Below are 18,995 nucleotides of genomic sequence, written 5' to 3'. Positions count from 1 at the left end.
TTGTTGTGTGTCTTTATGTAAATGATCATATTCCACAGTGTCTATTTATAAAACCTGAAAACATACTTTTAAAAAATAAACTGGAAAGTAAGTTTGGCATGAATTAAATTGTGTGATACTTCCTAATTCTCCGTTCTCTCTCTATTGGAGGGAAGATTGCAGCAGGAGAAAGAAGCCAAAAAAGTCCATTCTGGTAATTCATGCAAGGAAAGTGTAGTTTCTCATATTCTCTAACTCACCTCAGTCATCTGAGGTCACTTCCATTTCTCAAGAGAAGAGCCTAGAAGAAGAAAAAATGGCTGTTGGACTTCTTAAAGCCATGTACCAGGTGAGTAGGTGTTTTCTCTTTCCTGAAAGAGAAACCTTTTGCTTTTCAAAATAAGTAGATATGTTTTTTGCTGAAATTTTTCTGTCAATCACATCACTTCTGAAACCTCTCCATTGGGATTCCTGTCAGATTCAAGATAAAAGAATGGCTTGCAAGACTCTACATAATCTCTCCCTGAATATCTCTCTTGATCTCATCTAACTTATCTCACCCTGTGTGAGAAATTAATCAATTAGTTCATGCTGGCTTCTTTGTAATAAATTGAAAAAAAATTTTTTGGTACTAGAAATTGAACCGTGGGCCTTTACATAGAGCAATATCTCTACCTCTTTTTTAAGTTTTTTTGTTTTTTGAGACAGGGTCTTGCTAAGTCACTAAATTCCCTACTGGGCCTGAACTTGTGAGGCCTCAGTTTCCCGAAGTGCTGCGATTACAAGAATGCACCACTCCCCTGGCTGAATTGAATAGATTTTTAATGTATGGTCATGCATTTCCTGTTCACTTTTCCTGATATACTGTTCTCTCACATACAGCTACAAACCATCCTCTTCATTCCTTTCACTACTCAAACATTATTCATGCATTCAACTAAATTTACTAGGGACTTGTTATTGTCGGCTTGTGTTAATATGGGGTTTAGTCTTGGTACTCTTCCTTAATCTGTCTGTACTTACTAGTTTGGTGATCCCAGGCCCCCAAACAACAATGCCAAACAAACATGGACTGAAACCTCTAAAACCACATTTTGATACTTTATAAGCTGATTGTCTCAAGTATTTTATCACAGTGACAGGAAGCTGATTAGCACCTTGGGTATATGTTCCTATGCTGATGTTAAAGGTTCAGTAGAAAAAAAGAAATTGATGATTAAAAAAAAAGAGGAAATTGAAAAAAAGAGGACAATTAAGTGAGAGGACCTGAGAGGTTGGCCTTTGCTTGGAAAGTGAGCAAAGTATTATTTATAGTAATAGGGGCAAGTTAGAGAAGACAAGCACAGATGCAGATAGATGTATAGGTGTTGTGATGGGAGTTTGTAGAAATTCCTTTCAAATGACTTTTTTAGTAAAACAGCTCACAGTTATATCAGAGGAAGGATAGAGGAGGAGAGATATGAAGATATGGAGAGAGAGGAACATATTAAGTGGTCATTTAGGAGACCAAGGGAAAAATTTGTCATCTAAATAGCATTTTCGCCTACTTGAGGTTATTGATCAGGAATTTCGATTAGGGCTGGGGATATAGATCAGTGGTATAACACTTACCTGGTATATGAAATGGGTTCCATTTTCTGGGTTCCATTTTCTAGCAACCAATCCATCAATCAATAAATAAATAGACTAGCATAGCTAGTATGATTGTGTGCAGCTCTTTAAGGCAGAAAATCAGCGGAGAGATGGCTGTAGTTTAATCACAGGAGTACAGTTAAGTGACAGAAGAGCAAGAACGCAGAAGGCATATGCAGGGAGTTGTACTAGGAAATGACACTGACAATTGTGCTAGGAAATGAGAGAATGTGGGGGAATGACAATGTGGTAAGATCAATGAATTGTAGGTTCCACTGGGGTCAAAGAATTATCCCTGTTGGAATGTCAGAGGAAAAGATTGAAATATAGGAGGGGGAAATCTGAGTGTGGTGATTAAGATTGTGGAAGCTTTGGTGCTTATTCATAATAACAAGGTCTGGATCATGCCGTAGAAGCGAATAACTGGAAATATGAAGGACAAATTTGTTATAGGAGAAGGGAGATAGAAGACTGATGGGACAAGTTATGTTTATCGAAATGGGCAAAGATTATGATAAGAACAGTGGCTTATCTGTTCATCAAAAGGTGAATGGATAAAGAAAATGTGATGTTTATACACAATGGAGTACTATGCTGCCATAATGGATAAACTTTTGAGTCATTTGTAGGAAATGGAGAAACCTTGAGGCTATAATGTTAACTGAAATAAATCAGACATACAAACTTAAATATCAAGTGGTTTCTATTATATGATAAACCCAAAATATAAACAAAGAGTAAAATAAAAGATTCATAATAGGAATTACATCTTTTTGAATAGGAAGGGGAATACGAGATGGCGGGGAGGGAGTAGGAAAGAAAGGGAAAGAGAATGAAAAAACAATTGAGATGTGTTACATACATACACCCACTTTCCATGAGGAATTAATCATTATGTATTGCAAACATACTAATAAAAATTTTAAAAAGAACAACAATGGAGAGTAACAATGACCCAGAGGCTGAAGTATTCAAGGATGACAGGATTGGTATCAGGAATTGGTAGATAACTAAAACAAAGAGAGTAGTACCTGATGCAGTTGATTTCATGAGATTTACGCCTGAGTGTCTTGGGTGGGAGGAGTGCCATGGTAAAAAGTGTGAGGAGCAGCGACGTCACTTGCCTCATCCTCAGGTGTTGTGATAGAAGTAATGTGGGAAATAAGACATTCACCACATTGCAGGGCACTAGGAAGAAGCGTTCTTCTTAGCTTGAAGCCATTTTTCTGTAAGGGCAAATGTTGAAGGTAACTGTGGATTTATGCCAGAATAGTTTGATGAGAGATATAAATGGATTTTGAAGCCAAGTACAGATATCCTTAAGTATCTGTGCAGGACTGGTTTCAGGACCCTCGTCAACACCAAAATCCAAGTATGTGCAAGTCCCTTATATAAAATAGTGCAGTATTTCAATATAACCTGTGCATATCCTCCTGTGTACTTTAAATCATCTATTACTTATAGCACTTAATACAAGGTAAATGTTATGTAACATAACTGTATTCCTGTATTGTTTAGGAAATAATGACAAGAAAACATGTCTCTACATGTTCTCTCTTTTCCTCAAATGTTTTGATCATAGTTGATTGTATCTGCAAATGCAGAATCTACAAATATGGCAGACTGACTATGTTTGGTTTTGCAGCACTGGGCATTGAACCGAGGACCTTCATACTGAGTCACATTCCCAGTCCTTATTTCTTATTTTTGTTTTTGTTTTTTATTTGTTGATTGGTTTGCTTGTTTTGAGGCAAGGTCTTGCTGTATACCCCAGGCTGACCTTGAATCAAAGCAACCTTCTGCCTCAGCCTCCCGAGACCTGGGATTACAGGTGTGTGCCACCATGCCTGGCCCTTTATTTTTTAGTTAGCAAGACAGGAGCTTGCTAAGTCAGTAAATTTCCCAGGCTGAGCTCAAACTTGTGATCTTTTTTGCCTCCATCTCCCACAGTGCTGGGATCCCTGGAGTACACTAATACTTCTAGACAAAGGCCTGACTGTACTGTCATTCTTCTTTGGATTAAGGTTAGAATTTCAGCTCCTTACATTGCCATCATTTATTCTGTTGATTGGATAAATTAACTTCAATCAGAGAATCAGTGAAAAAATATTTTCATAGTTTGCCATACATATTTATACATTTATATGTATTTATGTAAGTTGGGGAAAACGTTTAGGGAAGCATATATACCATACCAAACAACCACATTATTAGGAGAAATAGAAAGGAAGTAATTCATGTATTCATAAAATTGAGTAAGAAAAAATGTTACTGAATATTGAAAAACTCTTGACCTAGTTCTGTGGAGACAGTTCTTTTTTTCTTGTTTTCTTACATATTTTGTGGGGTTTTTTTTTTTTTTTGGTTTTCTTTTTTTGTTGTTGTTTTATTTAATTTTGTCCTCTTCATTTCGCTTTCTGCTCCATTCATTGTGGCCTCTCTGCCACTGTTTCTGGAATCTTGGTATTTTTCATTTTTAGAATATCCTGCAGTAATCTCTATAGAGTTGAATTGGTGGTTGCAAATTCCCCTAGTTCCTCTTTATCCTGGAAGCACCTTGTTTTTCCATCAATTTCTAGGGACAGTTATGCAGGATATATCAATCTTGGCTGGAGGTTATTATCTTTAAAAGCTTGAATTATTTCCTCCCACGCTCTTCGTGATTTGATGGTTTGTGCCGAGAAGTCTGCTGTAATTCTGGTGGGTGTTCCCTTGTAAGTGATCTGTTTCTTGTCTCTGACGGCTTTTAATATTCTGTTCTTATATTGGATTTTGGAATTTTGATTATTATATGCGTGGGTGTAGCTCTGTTTGGGTTGTAGGTGGCTGGAGTCCTGTATGCCTCATACATCTGAGTATCTTTACCATTTGCCAAATTAGGGAAATTCTCCTGGATTATTTCTGTGAATAGCTTTTGTAGTCCATTTGTTTGTGTCCCCACTTCTTCTCTTATGTTCTTAATTCTTAAGTTATAGATTCTCTTATCATCTTCTAGTTTTTGTATTGTTGCTGTTTCTTTTTTTGTTATTTTTAAGAAGTTTTTCATTTCATGCTCCTATATTACAAATCTGCCCTCCAGTTCAGATAATCTGTCCTTAGTTTCTTTCAAGCTGTTATACCAGTTTTCGAAAGAGTTTTTAGTTTCCTGGTAATTTCTTTGAACCTGCTTTACATGTTCTGTTTTCTCTATCTTCTCCATCAAACAATTCTCCCCCCCTTTTTTTTTGTTCTTCCATTCCACCATCTGTTTTTTCTTGGGCAGTGCTTAGCATTTCTCTGCCTATTCTGCTTATGTCTTGCTTCAGGTCATTGATAACTTCATTCCTGAACTCGTCTATGAGGCTCTGGAGATAGCGCTTTATGTCTATTGGTGATGCATGTCTGCTATTGCGTGTTTCTCAGGATTGGGGGCCGAGGACCCTTTCTTGTTGCTCCCTCTTCCCATATTCTTTGTTCCTTACATTTAAGCATGTATAGGAGGCCCAGCTTCCTTCCCTGTTGGCCACAGTCTGTTTGAATTGCGCTGGCTAGGTGTCCCCACCCACTGCAGTGGCACCAGGGAGACACAGACCTGGGCAGTCCCTGCTGGGCCGCCCCTCCAGGTCAGTCTACTGAAGGCTTCACTTCTAGGGTGTACCTCCAGGCGCTGGGACCTGAGTTGGGCTAGCCTATTTGGTCTCAGCCAGCGGCGTCTCACAGGCCAGGCACTCCCCACCAATCCCGCTTGAGAGGGGGATATGTGACTGAAGTCACTGCAGCTTCTCGTTCCGGGAAGTCTGCCCAGTCTGAGTATGTCCTCCGCTGAAGCCTCCTTCTCTGTGGAAGGGTCCCGATTCGCTCACTCACCGTGGGTTGATGCAGGGCACCCGGCCAGTCCCGTTCCCAACTCCTTCCAATGCTTCCCACTCTCTGAGCTTTCACGCCTCTCTCCCCACTGTGTCAGCCGGGATGCAACAGTGGCTGCAGGTAATTCAAATCTCAGTTTCTAGGGGCGCGGGTCCGGCTTCCATGCTAAGACCTTATCTGTGCCTGCTGAAACACCAGGATTGCGTTTCCAGATGGTTTCTCTTAATTTAGTTCGTTCTTGGGTCAGCAAAGAATATCCCCCCTTGCCTGGGACTTCCTGCCCAGCACCATTCCTAGATTTCAAGTGCGGTTTCTCAAAGAGCCTCTGAGGCTGCTGCTATCTATCCGCCATGTTCTTCCAGACTCTCAAATAATACATTGCATATTGTTACCTTCAAAATAGTTGTTTAGATTCTCTAGCCATTTTTGTGTTTTAAATTTTGAGATAGGTTTGCTGTACGTGTCTGAGGTTAGGCCCAAACTTGCAAAGTTTCTGCCTTAGCCTCCAAGTGAGTTTGGATTGCATGCATGTACCATCCTGGCTGACTGAGACAGTTTGCCATTAAATGGCAACAAAATTGTGGCCAGAATGTACCTTAGTGGTAAAAAGCTTGCCTAGGGTATATACAAGCACACACACACACATACACACACACACACACACACACACACACACACACACACACACACACAAACACACACACACACCCATCAAATATTAAAAAAAAAAGAAAAGAGTACTGGGATGTAACCTGGCAGTGTAGTGCCTGCCTAGCAAATGCAAAGGTCTGAGTTCAGTTCCTGGTTCCAGAAAAGAAAAAAAAAGCCCCTTTAAAAAGTCATATCTTTTTATTACCTTGATACATTCACAACTTTTACTTTTGTAAAAATTTAAAAATACATAAACACATGTATTTGTTTTATCAGCAAGTGGTCATGTGATAGAAACCTGGAATCCTACTGAATCGCAGCATAACGGCAGCGTTTTTAACAACTTTGCCCATGCCCTGCAGGCAGAAGCACCATGAATAGAATGTCTGCTTCTTCACACAAAGATTGAAGAACTGTGCATTAGCATTTAAATTTTAATGGAACTGATGACTTGCTGTGTTTGGTCTGCACAATTTTTGGAAGACATCAGTACTTTCAGGTGTCTTTTTTGGGGGGGGAATACTGGGAATCAAACTCATGACCTTGTACTTGCCAGGCAGGTGCTTATGCTACTGAGCTATATCCCCAGCCCACTGGTGTCATTTTTGAATCTTCTTTGTCTTAGTTACTTTCTCATCGCTGGGACAAAATACCCAACACCTGCAATTTAAAGAAGTTTAATTCAATCCATATTTGGCTGAATCCAAAGCAAAAGGACATGGCAGAGAGCCACAGCAAAAGAAAAGCTCCTCACTTCCTGGTCAACAGAAAGCACAAGAGGGAAGGGAGGCCCTGGGGAGGGAGACATAATTCCTTCCAGGCCTTGACCCAGTGACCTACCTCTTCTAACCAGAGGCCACCTCCTAGCAGCAAGCTAGGTACAAGTCCCCATAATGCAATTATCTTCCAAAACCTTGCCTATGAGTGCAGAAGTTTCTTGGGGGAACATCTAGAAGTAAACCATGACACCCTCATAACTTCCTGAAAGAAAAAAAAAAGATCTCTCTGTGTAACCAGGCTGGTTTTGAACTCATGGCAGCCCTCTTGCTTTAACCTCTTGAGTGCTAAGACTGCAAGCATATGCCACCAGGCCTGGTTAGTTCCTGAAATTTTCAAACCATTCATTCATTCAATTTATTTAGGGTTTTTTGTTGTTTGTTTTGGTACTGGCAGTCCAAGTCAGGGCTTCATGCTTGCCAGGCAGGTGTGCCACCAAGATACATCCTTGTTCCTCAGTTTATTTAGTGGATGTTTGAATATCCAGTGGTACCAGAAACTGTTTCATAATTAGGGATATAGCAGTGACCAAAGGGGGGAAAAAATCTGCCTTAATGGAGCTTAGTTTTCAGTGAGAAAAAGGAGACAACAAAAATAACAAAATATGTGCCATAGAGAAAAATAAAACAGGGATAAGAGAATAAGAATTGTGATAGGAAGCTGGGCATGGTGTTGCATGCCTGTAATCCCATCACTTAGGAGGCTAAAGCAGGAGAATCACTGGGAGTTCAGTGCCAGCCTGGACTACATACTGATTTCAATGCTAGTCAGAACTACACAGTGAGACCCTGTCTCAAAAACATTGTGATAGGAACATTGCTTTTTTTTATATACATAGTGATTTAAGAAGTACAAGGTACTGAGAGGGAACATGGTTGGCATATTTAAGGGTGAAATACCAGGAAAAGCTCAATATGTTGGGGCAAAGCAAATGAGGTGAGTACAGTAAGGGAGGAAGTTATTTAATTTATTTATTTTCTTTCAGGAATTAGTGACCTTCAGGGATGTGGCTGTAGACTTCTCCCAAGAGGAGTGGGATTGTCTGGATTCTTCTCAAAAGCATTTGTATAGTAATGTGATGTTGGAGAATTACAGGATCTTGGCATCACTGGGTAAGGAATTTTTCCCCTTGCACAGTCGAACTTCTACTCCTAAGGAGCACTTTGCTACCACCATTATGAATTTTTGGAGAGCATCTGCAAAGCTTAGCGCTATGTCTGCTGCCTATGCCAAACAAATGCTTTGGTATTTATGGAGTTGGCCATGCATGTCTATTACTGAACTATGCCTAAAGCTTTATTTTCCCTGGCCTTCTAAAACAAGTCCTTTATCATTTTTGACTTACTGTAAGCTACCTCTTCCCTGCTGATAATTGAATGAGTTCTGCATTATCCACAGCATGACTTAAATTAATTCTATATATATTCAGGTCTTTGCTTTTCTAAGCCAAGTGTAATATTATTGCTGGAACAAGGAAAAGAGCCATGGATGGTGAAGAGAGAGCTGACAAATGGTTTGAGCTCAGGTGAGTGAAGAGGAAATTGGAAGACAAAAATCTTTGCAGGTGACAGCTCCAAGAAATTATCTCTTTGTTGCTATTTGTGACATGTTCTCAAACATTCCAGGGCTTAACAGAAATGTGGGATCTTCTAGGACATTCTCCCATATTTGTTATTCTTAACTGTCCCTACTTTTATACTTTGTTATTCTTTCTAATAGTTTATTTATCTATTCTCTGAGTCCTATTCTCTCTCCATTTCATAATTCTGGTCTTTAAAAAATCTTCCCAATTTAATAACTTCTTGAGCTTTATAAGCTGTAAATGAAGTACCAGATTTAAGTCCTGTCTGAAACTTACATGTATTGAAACTTGAGGAAAGCCCTCTCTGTGTTTTTGTTTTGTCATTCCTGAAAGAAAATAATGCTTTTACAGTGTTGTAGCAGTTCTATCCTATAGTATGAACTAGTAAAAATTGCTGTTAGCCACTATTTATAGTAGTAATACCATAACTCCATATGCTTCCTTTTTCTCTGAATGATCAGTTCAGAGAAAAAGGAAGCATATGGAGTTATGCTTTACATCAGCATTACTGAATTTGCACTTTACATAGCGTACTTTCAACACCACTTTCCTGCTCACTCTCTCCCCTCCAAGGTGATAGGGTGTTATGTGTATATACACATAATTAATATACTAGTAGCATAGATAAAGTATAGCTGTAAAATGGCTTATATGAAAAGGATGCTGACATAAAGGATATATAGAGAAAAAGTGAGAAGCAGAAGAGTCTGCAAAAATGATGATCTTTAACAAAATACAGTAGCAACTAGAAAATGGGAGAAGAGTATAAGTGTTTAGCTTTATGGTATGAGAAGAATTTTCCAATTGACACAGGAAACATTAAGGTGAAAGGAAGAACTAATTTGCTATCATTGTAAACACCTCTGTCACCCTACATCCCATATTATGCCTCCACTGCCTCTACCTAATCTTTTATGTTCTTATACAATTTTTTAAGAAAAAAGTTTGGCATAGAAAAGGATATATGATAAGATTTTATTCATCATCACTATTACCAGGTAATACACCTGGTAAGTATATATAAGCATATATATGTAATTAAATAAAAAGTCTATGTAAATACTTCTGCCAACTCTCACCAGGATTATTATAATTTATCTCCTTCTTTTTCCCTTTGTTTCCCGTCTTGCAGTAATTTTTAAAGACAGCAGTCTGATACCACTTGTCTACTCAAAACATTTTAAGTGTCCTCCATTCTTTTATAGAATAAAACCCAAATTCACTGGAAGGCATGTACAATTTAAATAAGTTGATCATCTTTTACCTCCTGATGTCATCTCCTATTACTCTTTTGTAATCACACTGGCCTTCTTACTATTCCTGAAACATATTAAACAGTCTTCTACTTTTAAGAATTTTTAAACTAGCTATTCCTTTTACACATAATACTTTTTTCCTTCAAAGTTTTGCTCAAATGTTACCTTATTAATGAGTTTTGCCTTGAACTTCACCAGCACTCCTGATCTCTTTACCATGGTTTTCTTTTTCCTTAGCACTGAGTGTGCTTTAATATACAATAAAATTTATACTTGCTTTCTGTCTAAGAAAATAATGTTCATGAATCTAAGGACCTTTGTTCTTTTATTTTATTTTACTCTTTTTGAGACAGGGTCTCATTATGCAGTTCAGGCTGTCGTTGAACTTACTTTGTAGTCCAGGCTGGTCTCAAACTTGCAATGATTCCCTTGCCTCAGCCTCTTGACTGCTGGGATTACAGGCACATGTCACCATGCCTGGCTACGACCTTTGTTTTATGGTACTGAAAGCATCTAGAACAGTATCTGGTACATGGTAAATAGTTGATCAAAATAGTCTTAACTGGCTATAAGAAACAGATTTTTCAATGACTATAGTAATTCTAAAATTATAATTGGGTCCAACCATATCTATAATACCTTCTAGGCCTGAGATTTCTCTTCTTGATTTTATTATAAACATTCATCTTGAGGTTTCTATATGATGTAGTTTTAGTTTCTCTTCTTGTATACTTCAGTACTATAAAAGCCAGTGTACTTTTGAGTTTTACTTGCTATTAAATTCACAGGTATAACTTTTCTAAATGTACTTTCTGGTATACAACAGAGAATAAATTTTCTCTTTTTATTACTTTTCAGGTTGGAAATCTGTATGTGATACTGACAAATTAACACCAAAGCAGGAACTTTATGAAGAACAGTTATCGCAGAAGATAATGGAAAAATTTACAAGCTGTGACCTTAAGTACTCCAGTTTGAGAGAAGACTGGAAATATGAAGACAGTTTTGAGAGGCAACCAGGAAATCAAAATGCATGTTTTAAGGAAGAGACAATCCTTTATACAGAAGCCTTTGTTGATAAAAGAGACCAAGATTATAATAAATCTTGGGCAAGTTTCTATCCGAACACTTTCCTTCATGCACAACAGATAATCCCCAAAGAGGAAAAAGTATATAAACATGATACATGTAAGAAAAGATTTAAAACAAATTTAGTGACTATTAGACCTAAAACTGTCTATGCAGAGAAAAAACTTTTGAAATGTAATGATTGTGAAAAAGTGTTCAGTCAGAGCTCATCCCTTACTCTTCATCAAAGAATTCATACTGGAGAGAAACCCTATAAATGTGTAGAATGTGGAAAAGCCTTCAGCCAGAGATCAAACCTTGTTCAGCATCACAGGATTCATACTGGAGAAAAACCCTATGAATGTAAGGAATGTAGGAAAGCTTTCAGTCAGAATGCACATCTAGTTCAACATCTGAGAGTTCATACTGGAGAAAAACCTTATGAATGTAAGGTATGTAGGAAAGCCTTCAGCCAGTTTGCCTATCTTGCTCAGCATCAAAGAGTTCATACTGGAGAGAAGCCCTATGAATGTGTGGAATGTGGGAAAGCATTTAGCAATAGATCATCCATTGCTCAACACCAGAGAGTACATACTGGAGAAAAACCTTATGAATGTAATGTCTGTGGGAAAGCATTTAGCCTTCGTGCATACCTTACTGTACATCACAGAATACATACTGGAGAGAGACCCTATGAATGTAAAGAATGTGGGAAGGCCTTTAGCCAGAATTCACATCTTGCACAACATCAGAGAATACATACTGGAGAAAAGCCTTATAAATGCCAGGAATGTAGGAAAGCCTTTAGCCAGATTGCTTATCTTGCTCAACATCAAAGAGTTCATACTGGAGAGAAACCTTATGAATGTATCAAATGCGGGAAGGCGTTTAGCAATGACTCATCCCTTACTCAGCATCAGAGAGTCCATACTGGAGAAAAACCTTATGAATGTAATGTTTGTGGAAAGGCTTTTAGTTACTGTGGATCCCTTGCCCAACATCAAAGAATTCACACTGGAGAGAGACCATACGAATGTAAAGAATGCAAGAAAACCTTCAGACAACATGCACATCTTGCTCATCATCAGAGAATTCACATTGGGGAATCACTTTCACCGCCCAATCCAGCCAACCACCAAGTCCTATAAATCCTATTTACCAAATATTCTTGGAATGTATATACTTGTCACTCATTAATGTTGTCACCTTACGGCTTAAGATGCATCTCACTGCTTTCTACCAGATTTTCCTGTATTCATTTTTTTTTACCCTGAAATTCATTCCCATAATGCAAACATCTTTACAAAGTAAAAAATTAACATATTACTATGTCCAGTTAAACTTTTTTTGCTTACTGTTGTTTTTAGATTCTTATCTGCAGCCTTTGAAATTGTGACACTCTTCATTATTTATTTTAATATACCATTCAGTCTTATTTTATTCCAGTCTCCTCTAGGCACTAGGCACTTCCCAGGACTAAGACTTTACATTCTGGAAACTCAAAGCTGCATCACTATTATGACATTGTGTGACTGAACAATTTCTGTAAACCTCAGGGTTTTAATTCTTAAAATAGGAGTAATAAAATACATTATATTGTAGAAATGTGACTAATAAACGAAATAGTGTCTGTTGTAAGTTGATGCATATAACGTGAGAAAATTGCATGTAAAGTACATAGTATATCAACTAGAGCAGATATTCAATAAATAATAATAGCTGATAGGTACTGAGTGCCTGTTACACTCTAGGCACTGTTCTACATACTCAACATGTATTAGTCACTTCTCACAGATCAGACAAGATGTGTTTGTGGACAAAGTAGACTATTCTTGGGAAACACCAGATCAGAATTGGGAAAATCTAAAAGTTTTAGAATATAAGTGAGAGTATGCCCTCTGAGTGAATAATCAATGTAGAGACATCATCTATTCTGACGATAACTGAACAATCAATATAGACACAATCTATATGTTGTAATACTTATAACCAGTTTTACAAAGTTTTTAAAGAGAATTCATGGGAGCAATTTCCATTATTTTTCATACCACTCACCTTATTTTATTCCTTATTCTCCTCTAGGCACTAGGTACTTCCCAGGATTAAGACCTTAGATTCTGGAAACTCAGTTCCACCTCTACTATGACATCATGTGACTGAACAACTTGTATTTGCAGTTTTATTGAGAATTTTAAAAATAGGTTTCACTTGGAAGAATGCACAGCTTATATTTAGAACAGGAAAATCAGTGGTTACAATTAGAGAAAACCAACATATACAGAAATTCATATGTCCCATTAAAAAGCACCAAACAGGTATTTGCATGGATAAATTCAGGTAACTTTGAAAACATGTAAAGTGTTATATAGTATAGAAGAAAATGTAAAGTTTCTAAGTTTTATCCAGTGGTTGCAAAGTTGAAACCCAAAAGGAATTGAGGAAAGAAAACTAGTGAATACTGAGTAGCTAGTGTTTGACACTGTTTGAGGTATGAGGAGATAATGTAACAACAATGGAATTACATTCTAGAGGTGAAAAAATTTAACACATATATAAAACCATCAATTTTCTAAGTCCAGAAAACTGAAGAATAACAAAAAGTAAACTGAGGTATGTTATATAGCAGGTGCTGAAGAGACTCAAGACAATGAAGTTGACAGTTCTTCCTAATTCACTGTACTTCCAGCCAAAATTCCTCTATGCACGTTATTGCCCTTTAATTTTATAAGTTCAGAAATTCACCTACGAAATGTAAATTCTTAACAAGAGAATTATGGAATCTAATATTAAATCTTATGGTGATAACATTTAGTGAAAAGGTAGATTTGGAGGGTGTTAGAAAAATTGACTAGCAGTAAGGTACATGCAAAATAAAATCACAAACTATTTCAAAATGGTCACACAAGCAAAAGTATCACAGTGTCAATTCCTGGAAAAATGTGGAGGGAAGGGAACACACAATACTATTGGAATTGACTGTACTTAGCATAATTAAGCAATATTTAGTAAAGATGAGGATGTGAATACTCTAGCAGTTTCACTTAAACCTCTACAGAGTCTCTCTTAATGTTTCAGAGACATACATGAAGGTCTTGCAGCATTACTTGTAGAATATAGTTAGAAGCAACCTATCCACTAGACTGAGCGTAAGTTAGAATGCAATTTAAAACTAATAACAAAGACACCTCTGTTTTGTTATTTGCTTGTTTGTTTTTGAGACAGCATTTCACTGTGTAGCCACGCTAGTCTCAAACTTATGGCAGTCCTTCTGCCTTAGCCTCCTGATCATGGGGATTATAGGCACGCACCACCAAGCCCAGGAGATAACTACAGATACTTCTACCATGGATATGTCCCTAAAATAATATTAATGAAATTGAACTAGAGAACAGTTTGTGTGGTACAGTACCACTTATTTGCATAAAGCTTGAAAATGTATAAATTGATGTTATGTGCATTTTTCATGGCTAAGTACTACGTATGAAGAAGGTAAAGGCATTCATGGAAATAATCATAATGGTGATCTCTAGAGGGAAAGAAAAAGAAGACTGAAGAAAGGATGCAAAGGGAAAATACTTGTTTCTTTAAAAAATAAGCAAGGACAGCCAGTTCTTACAATTAGATTAAGCTGATTGTGAGTGTATGAGTTTGGGTTTATTCCCTGTATCTTGGTATTTAAAGTACTTCATAATAAAAAATTACATTTAAATGATGTTTGTTTTGTCACTTAGATCCTTAAAATGCTCTAGGTATGTTTCTGATGTTCCCATATTTACAATTTTCTTCCCCAAAAAACTCACGTAATCAATTTCCAGAGGCAACCACTATTAAAAAATTTAGACTTCCTGAGTGTCTTGAGATTGATTGATTGATTGATAACCGGGTCACACTATGTAGGCCTGTACTTGCCTCAAAATCATGGCAACCCTCCTGTATCAGCCTCGTGAGTGCTGGGATTACAGGTGTGTGCAATTATGTCTGGCTTTGAGACTATTTTTATACTGAAGGTATTATCAGCCTACTTTCCCTAACATCTTAATGTTTGCAGGGCCCCATTCTGTATGCACCATGATTTATTAATTTCCTGTTGAACATAACTGAAATTTCTAGAATTGTGACGGGCCAATTACTATCCTTCGTATATTCAGAAAGGATGTAAATGGGAGATAATTCTACCTTTGTTTTAGAACTGCTAACTGATATTGTAATACATATTAAATTCCTAGCAGTATTTATTGGTAGCTATTGTTATTCTTTTATAAAGTCTATTGAGGGAGTGAAGGTAAAATGCAACTGAAGAAAGGAAATAGAATGAGGCTGTTACAATAGAAGCCAGGGGCAGGACCAAATAAGTAGGTCCCACAGAGTAAGTCCCGGTAACTCCAGAGTAAAAGACATATAATAATAATAATAATAATAATTATATATATATATATATATATATATATATATATATATGTAAATTTTTTTGTACCAGGGATTGAACTCATGATCTTCTACTTGCCAGGCAGGTGCTTATGCTGCTAAGCTAAATCCTCTGGCAAAAGATACATGTTTAAATTAACTTAGTCACAGTAGTTATAGTTAGTATCCAGATTGTAGAGGAGTTAAAATTTTTTATTGTATTTTTGTTTGCAAGTCAAATGGAAAACCAAACAAGAATTTCAGAGGAACTAGGCATGGTGGCTTGTGCCTATAATTCCAGCATTCTGAGAGGCTAAGACAGGAGGATCACAAATTTGCGCCCAGACTGGGTAAACTTAGTGAAATTCTGTTCGAAAATTTAAAAACAGGATAAAAAATAAAGAAAAAAGGGAAAGCAATGGGGATGTAGCTCAGTGCAGAGTCTCTGGGTTCAGTTGTCTACTACTGTGTGAACTTAAGAGAGGTCCTGAACTTAACACACCTGAAGGACCGAGAGTATCATCAGGGCCAAGAATTTCATACCAAGTCACGCTGTCCTTCAATACAAAACTATAAAAGAACAGTTTTCAACATGTATATCCACTGTCCTTCTGGAGGAATCTATTAAGAGAACAAATTTCATCTATTCAAGAGTTTACTGAAGAGAAATATTTAATATATTCAATTATACAGATCCCTTGTGCATTTTACCTAATTTTTTGCAAAAATAACATCTTGCAAAACTATAATGCAATATTACAACCGAAGTATTGACATTGATACAAGCCACTGATGTTTGAATTTTGTTTTACTTACACTCATTTTTCTCTTTATTGGTCTAGCTTTATACAGTTTTGGTGATGTATGCCAGTATCTATTAACTTAGTACTAAGATGAGGAATATTTTCATGTTTCCAGTATTTTCATCACAAAGAATCCTGCTCTTTTATAAACATATCCACATACTTCTCGTACTGTTACTTCCTGTCTTTACTCTCTTTTTTGTCTTTAGTTTCTTACCCAATAATTTTTTCTATACTTCCATAATTTTAACATTTCAGGAGTGTTGCATAAATGGACTTATGCCATGTAATGTGTTGAGGTTTCTTTTCACTCAGCATAATCCCTTGGGTATTTGTCTAAATTGTGTATATAAATAATTTCATAAAAATTACTGAATATTAGTCCATATATACTGAAGTTTGTTTAAACATTCACCTGATGAAGAATATCTGGAATTTTAGTTCTGCATTTTTCCTAGTAAAACTGCTATGAATATTTCATTTTCTTCCAGTTCAATGTGTTTTTCTCTTGAGACTTCCTTTTTATTTTATGGATTATTTAGCAGTGTATTACTTTTTGAATGTTTGATGATTTCCTATTGATTTTATTTGTATTGATTCTAGTTTGATTCCATTATGATTGTGGAGCATATTTTATGATTTCAATGCTTTAAAAATTGATATTTGCTTTATGACTCAGATATAATCTCTCTTGGTGAATCATCTATGGATGCTTAAGGAATGAGTATCTGCTGCTGTTGGAGCATTCTCTAAATAATGTAATTAACATATGATGTACAGCTACAGAAACATAAATAGTTTCAGTAAGGAGCATAATGTGCTCATGTCCTAGTATGCCTGAGTAAGCCTTATATAGGGGACATATTTATTTTATTCCCCTACTGGATATATTTATGTTCTGCGTCAGTAGACTTGTGCATTACTAAAATTAGTGGATGGGACCTAATTTTCCCAGCTAATTATATGAGATTGTCACAAGGGCAACATAGTGAGACCACTCGTCCCCAACCTGTCAAGAAAGAAAGAAAAAAAAAAAAGGAAAGGAAAGAAAGATCTTTTCTTCATTTACAAATGTGACTATGGGCTTCCTCAGTCTCCCAACGTTGTTTACCATTTTCTCAGGATTTTCTTTTCATTTTTGAGTATTTCATTTTGGGGGACTGCCCAAGAGCTTTGAAGAACCTGGCTCCCACTGTTTGTTGTTACTGGGAAATTGAGCAGGCTTGGGGAGGGTCTAGTGGCCACAATGCAGAGGATTTCTCTTTTGAGTAGCCTCTCTTTGGTCCTTGGTAAACCTCTAAGGCCTTCAGAAAAATTTCTCTTGTGGTTCTAGATACGGCTTTTCAATACCCTTTTGGAGGAAGAGGGACAGTCCTGAGTACTACTGACAGCACAGCTTGGTGTCATGGTTAGTCTTGGAATAGCGAAATTCCATCCCTGAAACATTCTCTAACTCCATCTTACATCCTAGGTTTCTAATCTGCATGTGGCCCACAAAATATTGCTATACCTTGTTGTACTTCTGCTTGTGTTTGTATATCATTTCATAGAAGACTCTTCTCAGACACAGGGCTCCCTGGAGTTTGAGGTCAAAGTCAGGGCCACCTATAACGGATGCAGGAGTTCTCAGTTAATGCCTTTTTTTTTTTAGGATTCTTTCCCACTTGCAGACTCAGTATCATCCACACCCTCATCTGACACATTTTGGGAATCTGGCATGCCCAGTTATGTGACTCTCAATTACCACTGGGCCGAAGTAGCAATTTAGAAGTCTGGTGGATTAGGTTGTGGAAGAGGAAGACTAGGGGCACATTCTCTGGGAGATAGGGTCTACCATGTCCAGCTGTGCCTGTCTGGCCGCCTGGAGTTCGAGCTCCGCCTGCCATTGCGCATGCGCATGTGCCAGCACCTGTCTGCATCACGGTGCCAACCACCGTTGTCCAGAGATGCGACCCTGAAGCAGTGGAAACCAGGAGCCTTTGAGGTTTCTAGGCTACAGAAGCAGTTTCTGTAGTTCTGGCGGGAGCGCTGTCTGCGGTCCACCTTGAAGGTTCACTAGGGTGACATGGAGGGCAGGACTGCCAGCATTCCTTTGGACTTTCTCTTCTCTAAGAAGCAAGAACCTGGAGAAAGGCAAGGGAGACAGAGACAGAGACAGAGAGACTCATGTTCTGGACTCAAGGCTTCCTCAAATCTGCATTCTTCCTGTGTTTTCTGGCTTGGCTTTGTAGCTAGATTGGTGGTTTGTTTGTAGGGGTGTATCAGTTTGAGTTTGTTAACCTGTAGCTGCTACAGACGGATGCTGAGGACCACGCGCAATTTTAAAGCGCTGTTTTAATTTGTCAACATTATTTAGTGTTTCTATAGTCTCCCACCAGGAGGAGTACTGAATCCAGCATGCAACAGATCCATGGTAAGCTCCTACGATTTCTCAAGGAAGAATATTATCAGGTCCCGAGAAACCATTGGTAGTAAAAACCATATCACTCTTTTTGTGTGCCAAAGCACTAACCTAAGTTTTTATAGAGTTTTTACTGTTTTTAAGTCTGGCCGTGAAGAGCAGTGTGGGCAACACAACACATAGAACAGAAAGACTCATTTTTCATGCTACGGTGTGTCTGGCTCCATTTTCATTTTCAGTATGTTGCTTTAGATTTGATAACATCATAACTAAAAAAGAGAGTCAAAATAAACAAGTCTCAGACTTATTTGATGAATTTGTCACAGGTAAAAGTCATGTTATCCTCCTGGAATTCACCTAATTAGATGAGATGCTACCACCATTTCAAGACACATGCGGTTTTAGATTGTATATATCTAACAAGCCAATGTAAAGCTGTAGATTTTACCTGACGCTGCCTCATTATATGTGGATACAGAAATATATGCTAGTGTTGACAGTTAATCCAAACAAATCCACTTTATTAAATGTTACCAGAATTGTTCTTAGGCTTGTGAAATGTTTCAAAGGTACTAAAAGAAACATTACTGATGACA

The 18,995-nt window shown here is 37.4% G+C and overlaps 2 protein-coding genes across 7 annotated transcripts in view; one reads left to right on the top strand and one right to left on the bottom strand.

Moving 5' to 3' along the window:
* Znf569 (zinc finger protein 569) overlaps positions 1–18,995 on the bottom strand; it is a 100,707-nt gene that overhangs the window by 62,873 nt on the left and 18,839 nt on the right. For 3 of the 6 annotated variants that reach the window (XM_063252104.1, XM_063252096.1, XM_063252100.1), the window contains exons 2-4: positions 17,509–18,121; positions 2,643–2,837; positions 240–280 (exon numbers count right to left, since the gene is read on the bottom strand). The gene's annotated coding sequence lies outside the window, so the exon portion shown is untranslated. The remainder of the gene's footprint in view (positions 1–239; positions 281–2,642; positions 2,838–17,508; positions 18,122–18,995) is intronic. The other 3 variants (XM_063252095.1, XM_063252097.1, XM_063252094.1) reach the window with 3 other exon arrangements.
* LOC134470278 (zinc finger protein 570) lies at positions 161–12,429 on the top strand. The gene is made up of 4 exons (XM_023564012.2): positions 161–328; positions 7,871–7,997; positions 8,315–8,410; positions 10,582–12,429. The coding sequence occupies exons 1-4, from the start codon at positions 296–298 to the stop codon at positions 11,937–11,939; spliced, it is 1,614 nt and encodes a 537-aa protein (XP_023419780.1). The 5' UTR covers positions 161–295; the 3' UTR covers positions 11,940–12,429.

Source organism: Cavia porcellus, unplaced genomic scaffold, assembly GCF_034190915.1.
Source record: "Cavia porcellus strain 051 isolate PalLab524CR breed Dunkin Hartley unplaced genomic scaffold, mCavPor4.1 scaffold_7, whole genome shotgun sequence".
Classification (NCBI taxonomy): domain Eukaryota; kingdom Metazoa; phylum Chordata; class Mammalia; order Rodentia; family Caviidae; genus Cavia; species Cavia porcellus.
Note: the sequence above shows the minus strand (reverse complement) of the source record. Positions and strands in the feature narration are given on the sequence as shown.

Bases quoted from the DNA above. Each gene is read 5' to 3' on its own strand.
- LOC134470278 (XM_023564012.2), top strand. From the start codon at position 296: ATGGCTGTTGGACTTCTTAAAGCCATGTACCAG. The intron at 329-7,870 runs GTGAGTAGGTGT...ATTTTCTTTCAG, and splicing joins TTCTTAAAGCCATGTACCAG to GAATTAGTGACCTTCAGGGA. The intron at 8,411-10,581 runs GTGAGTGAAGAG...ATTACTTTTCAG, and splicing joins GACAAATGGTTTGAGCTCAG to GTTGGAAATCTGTATGTGAT.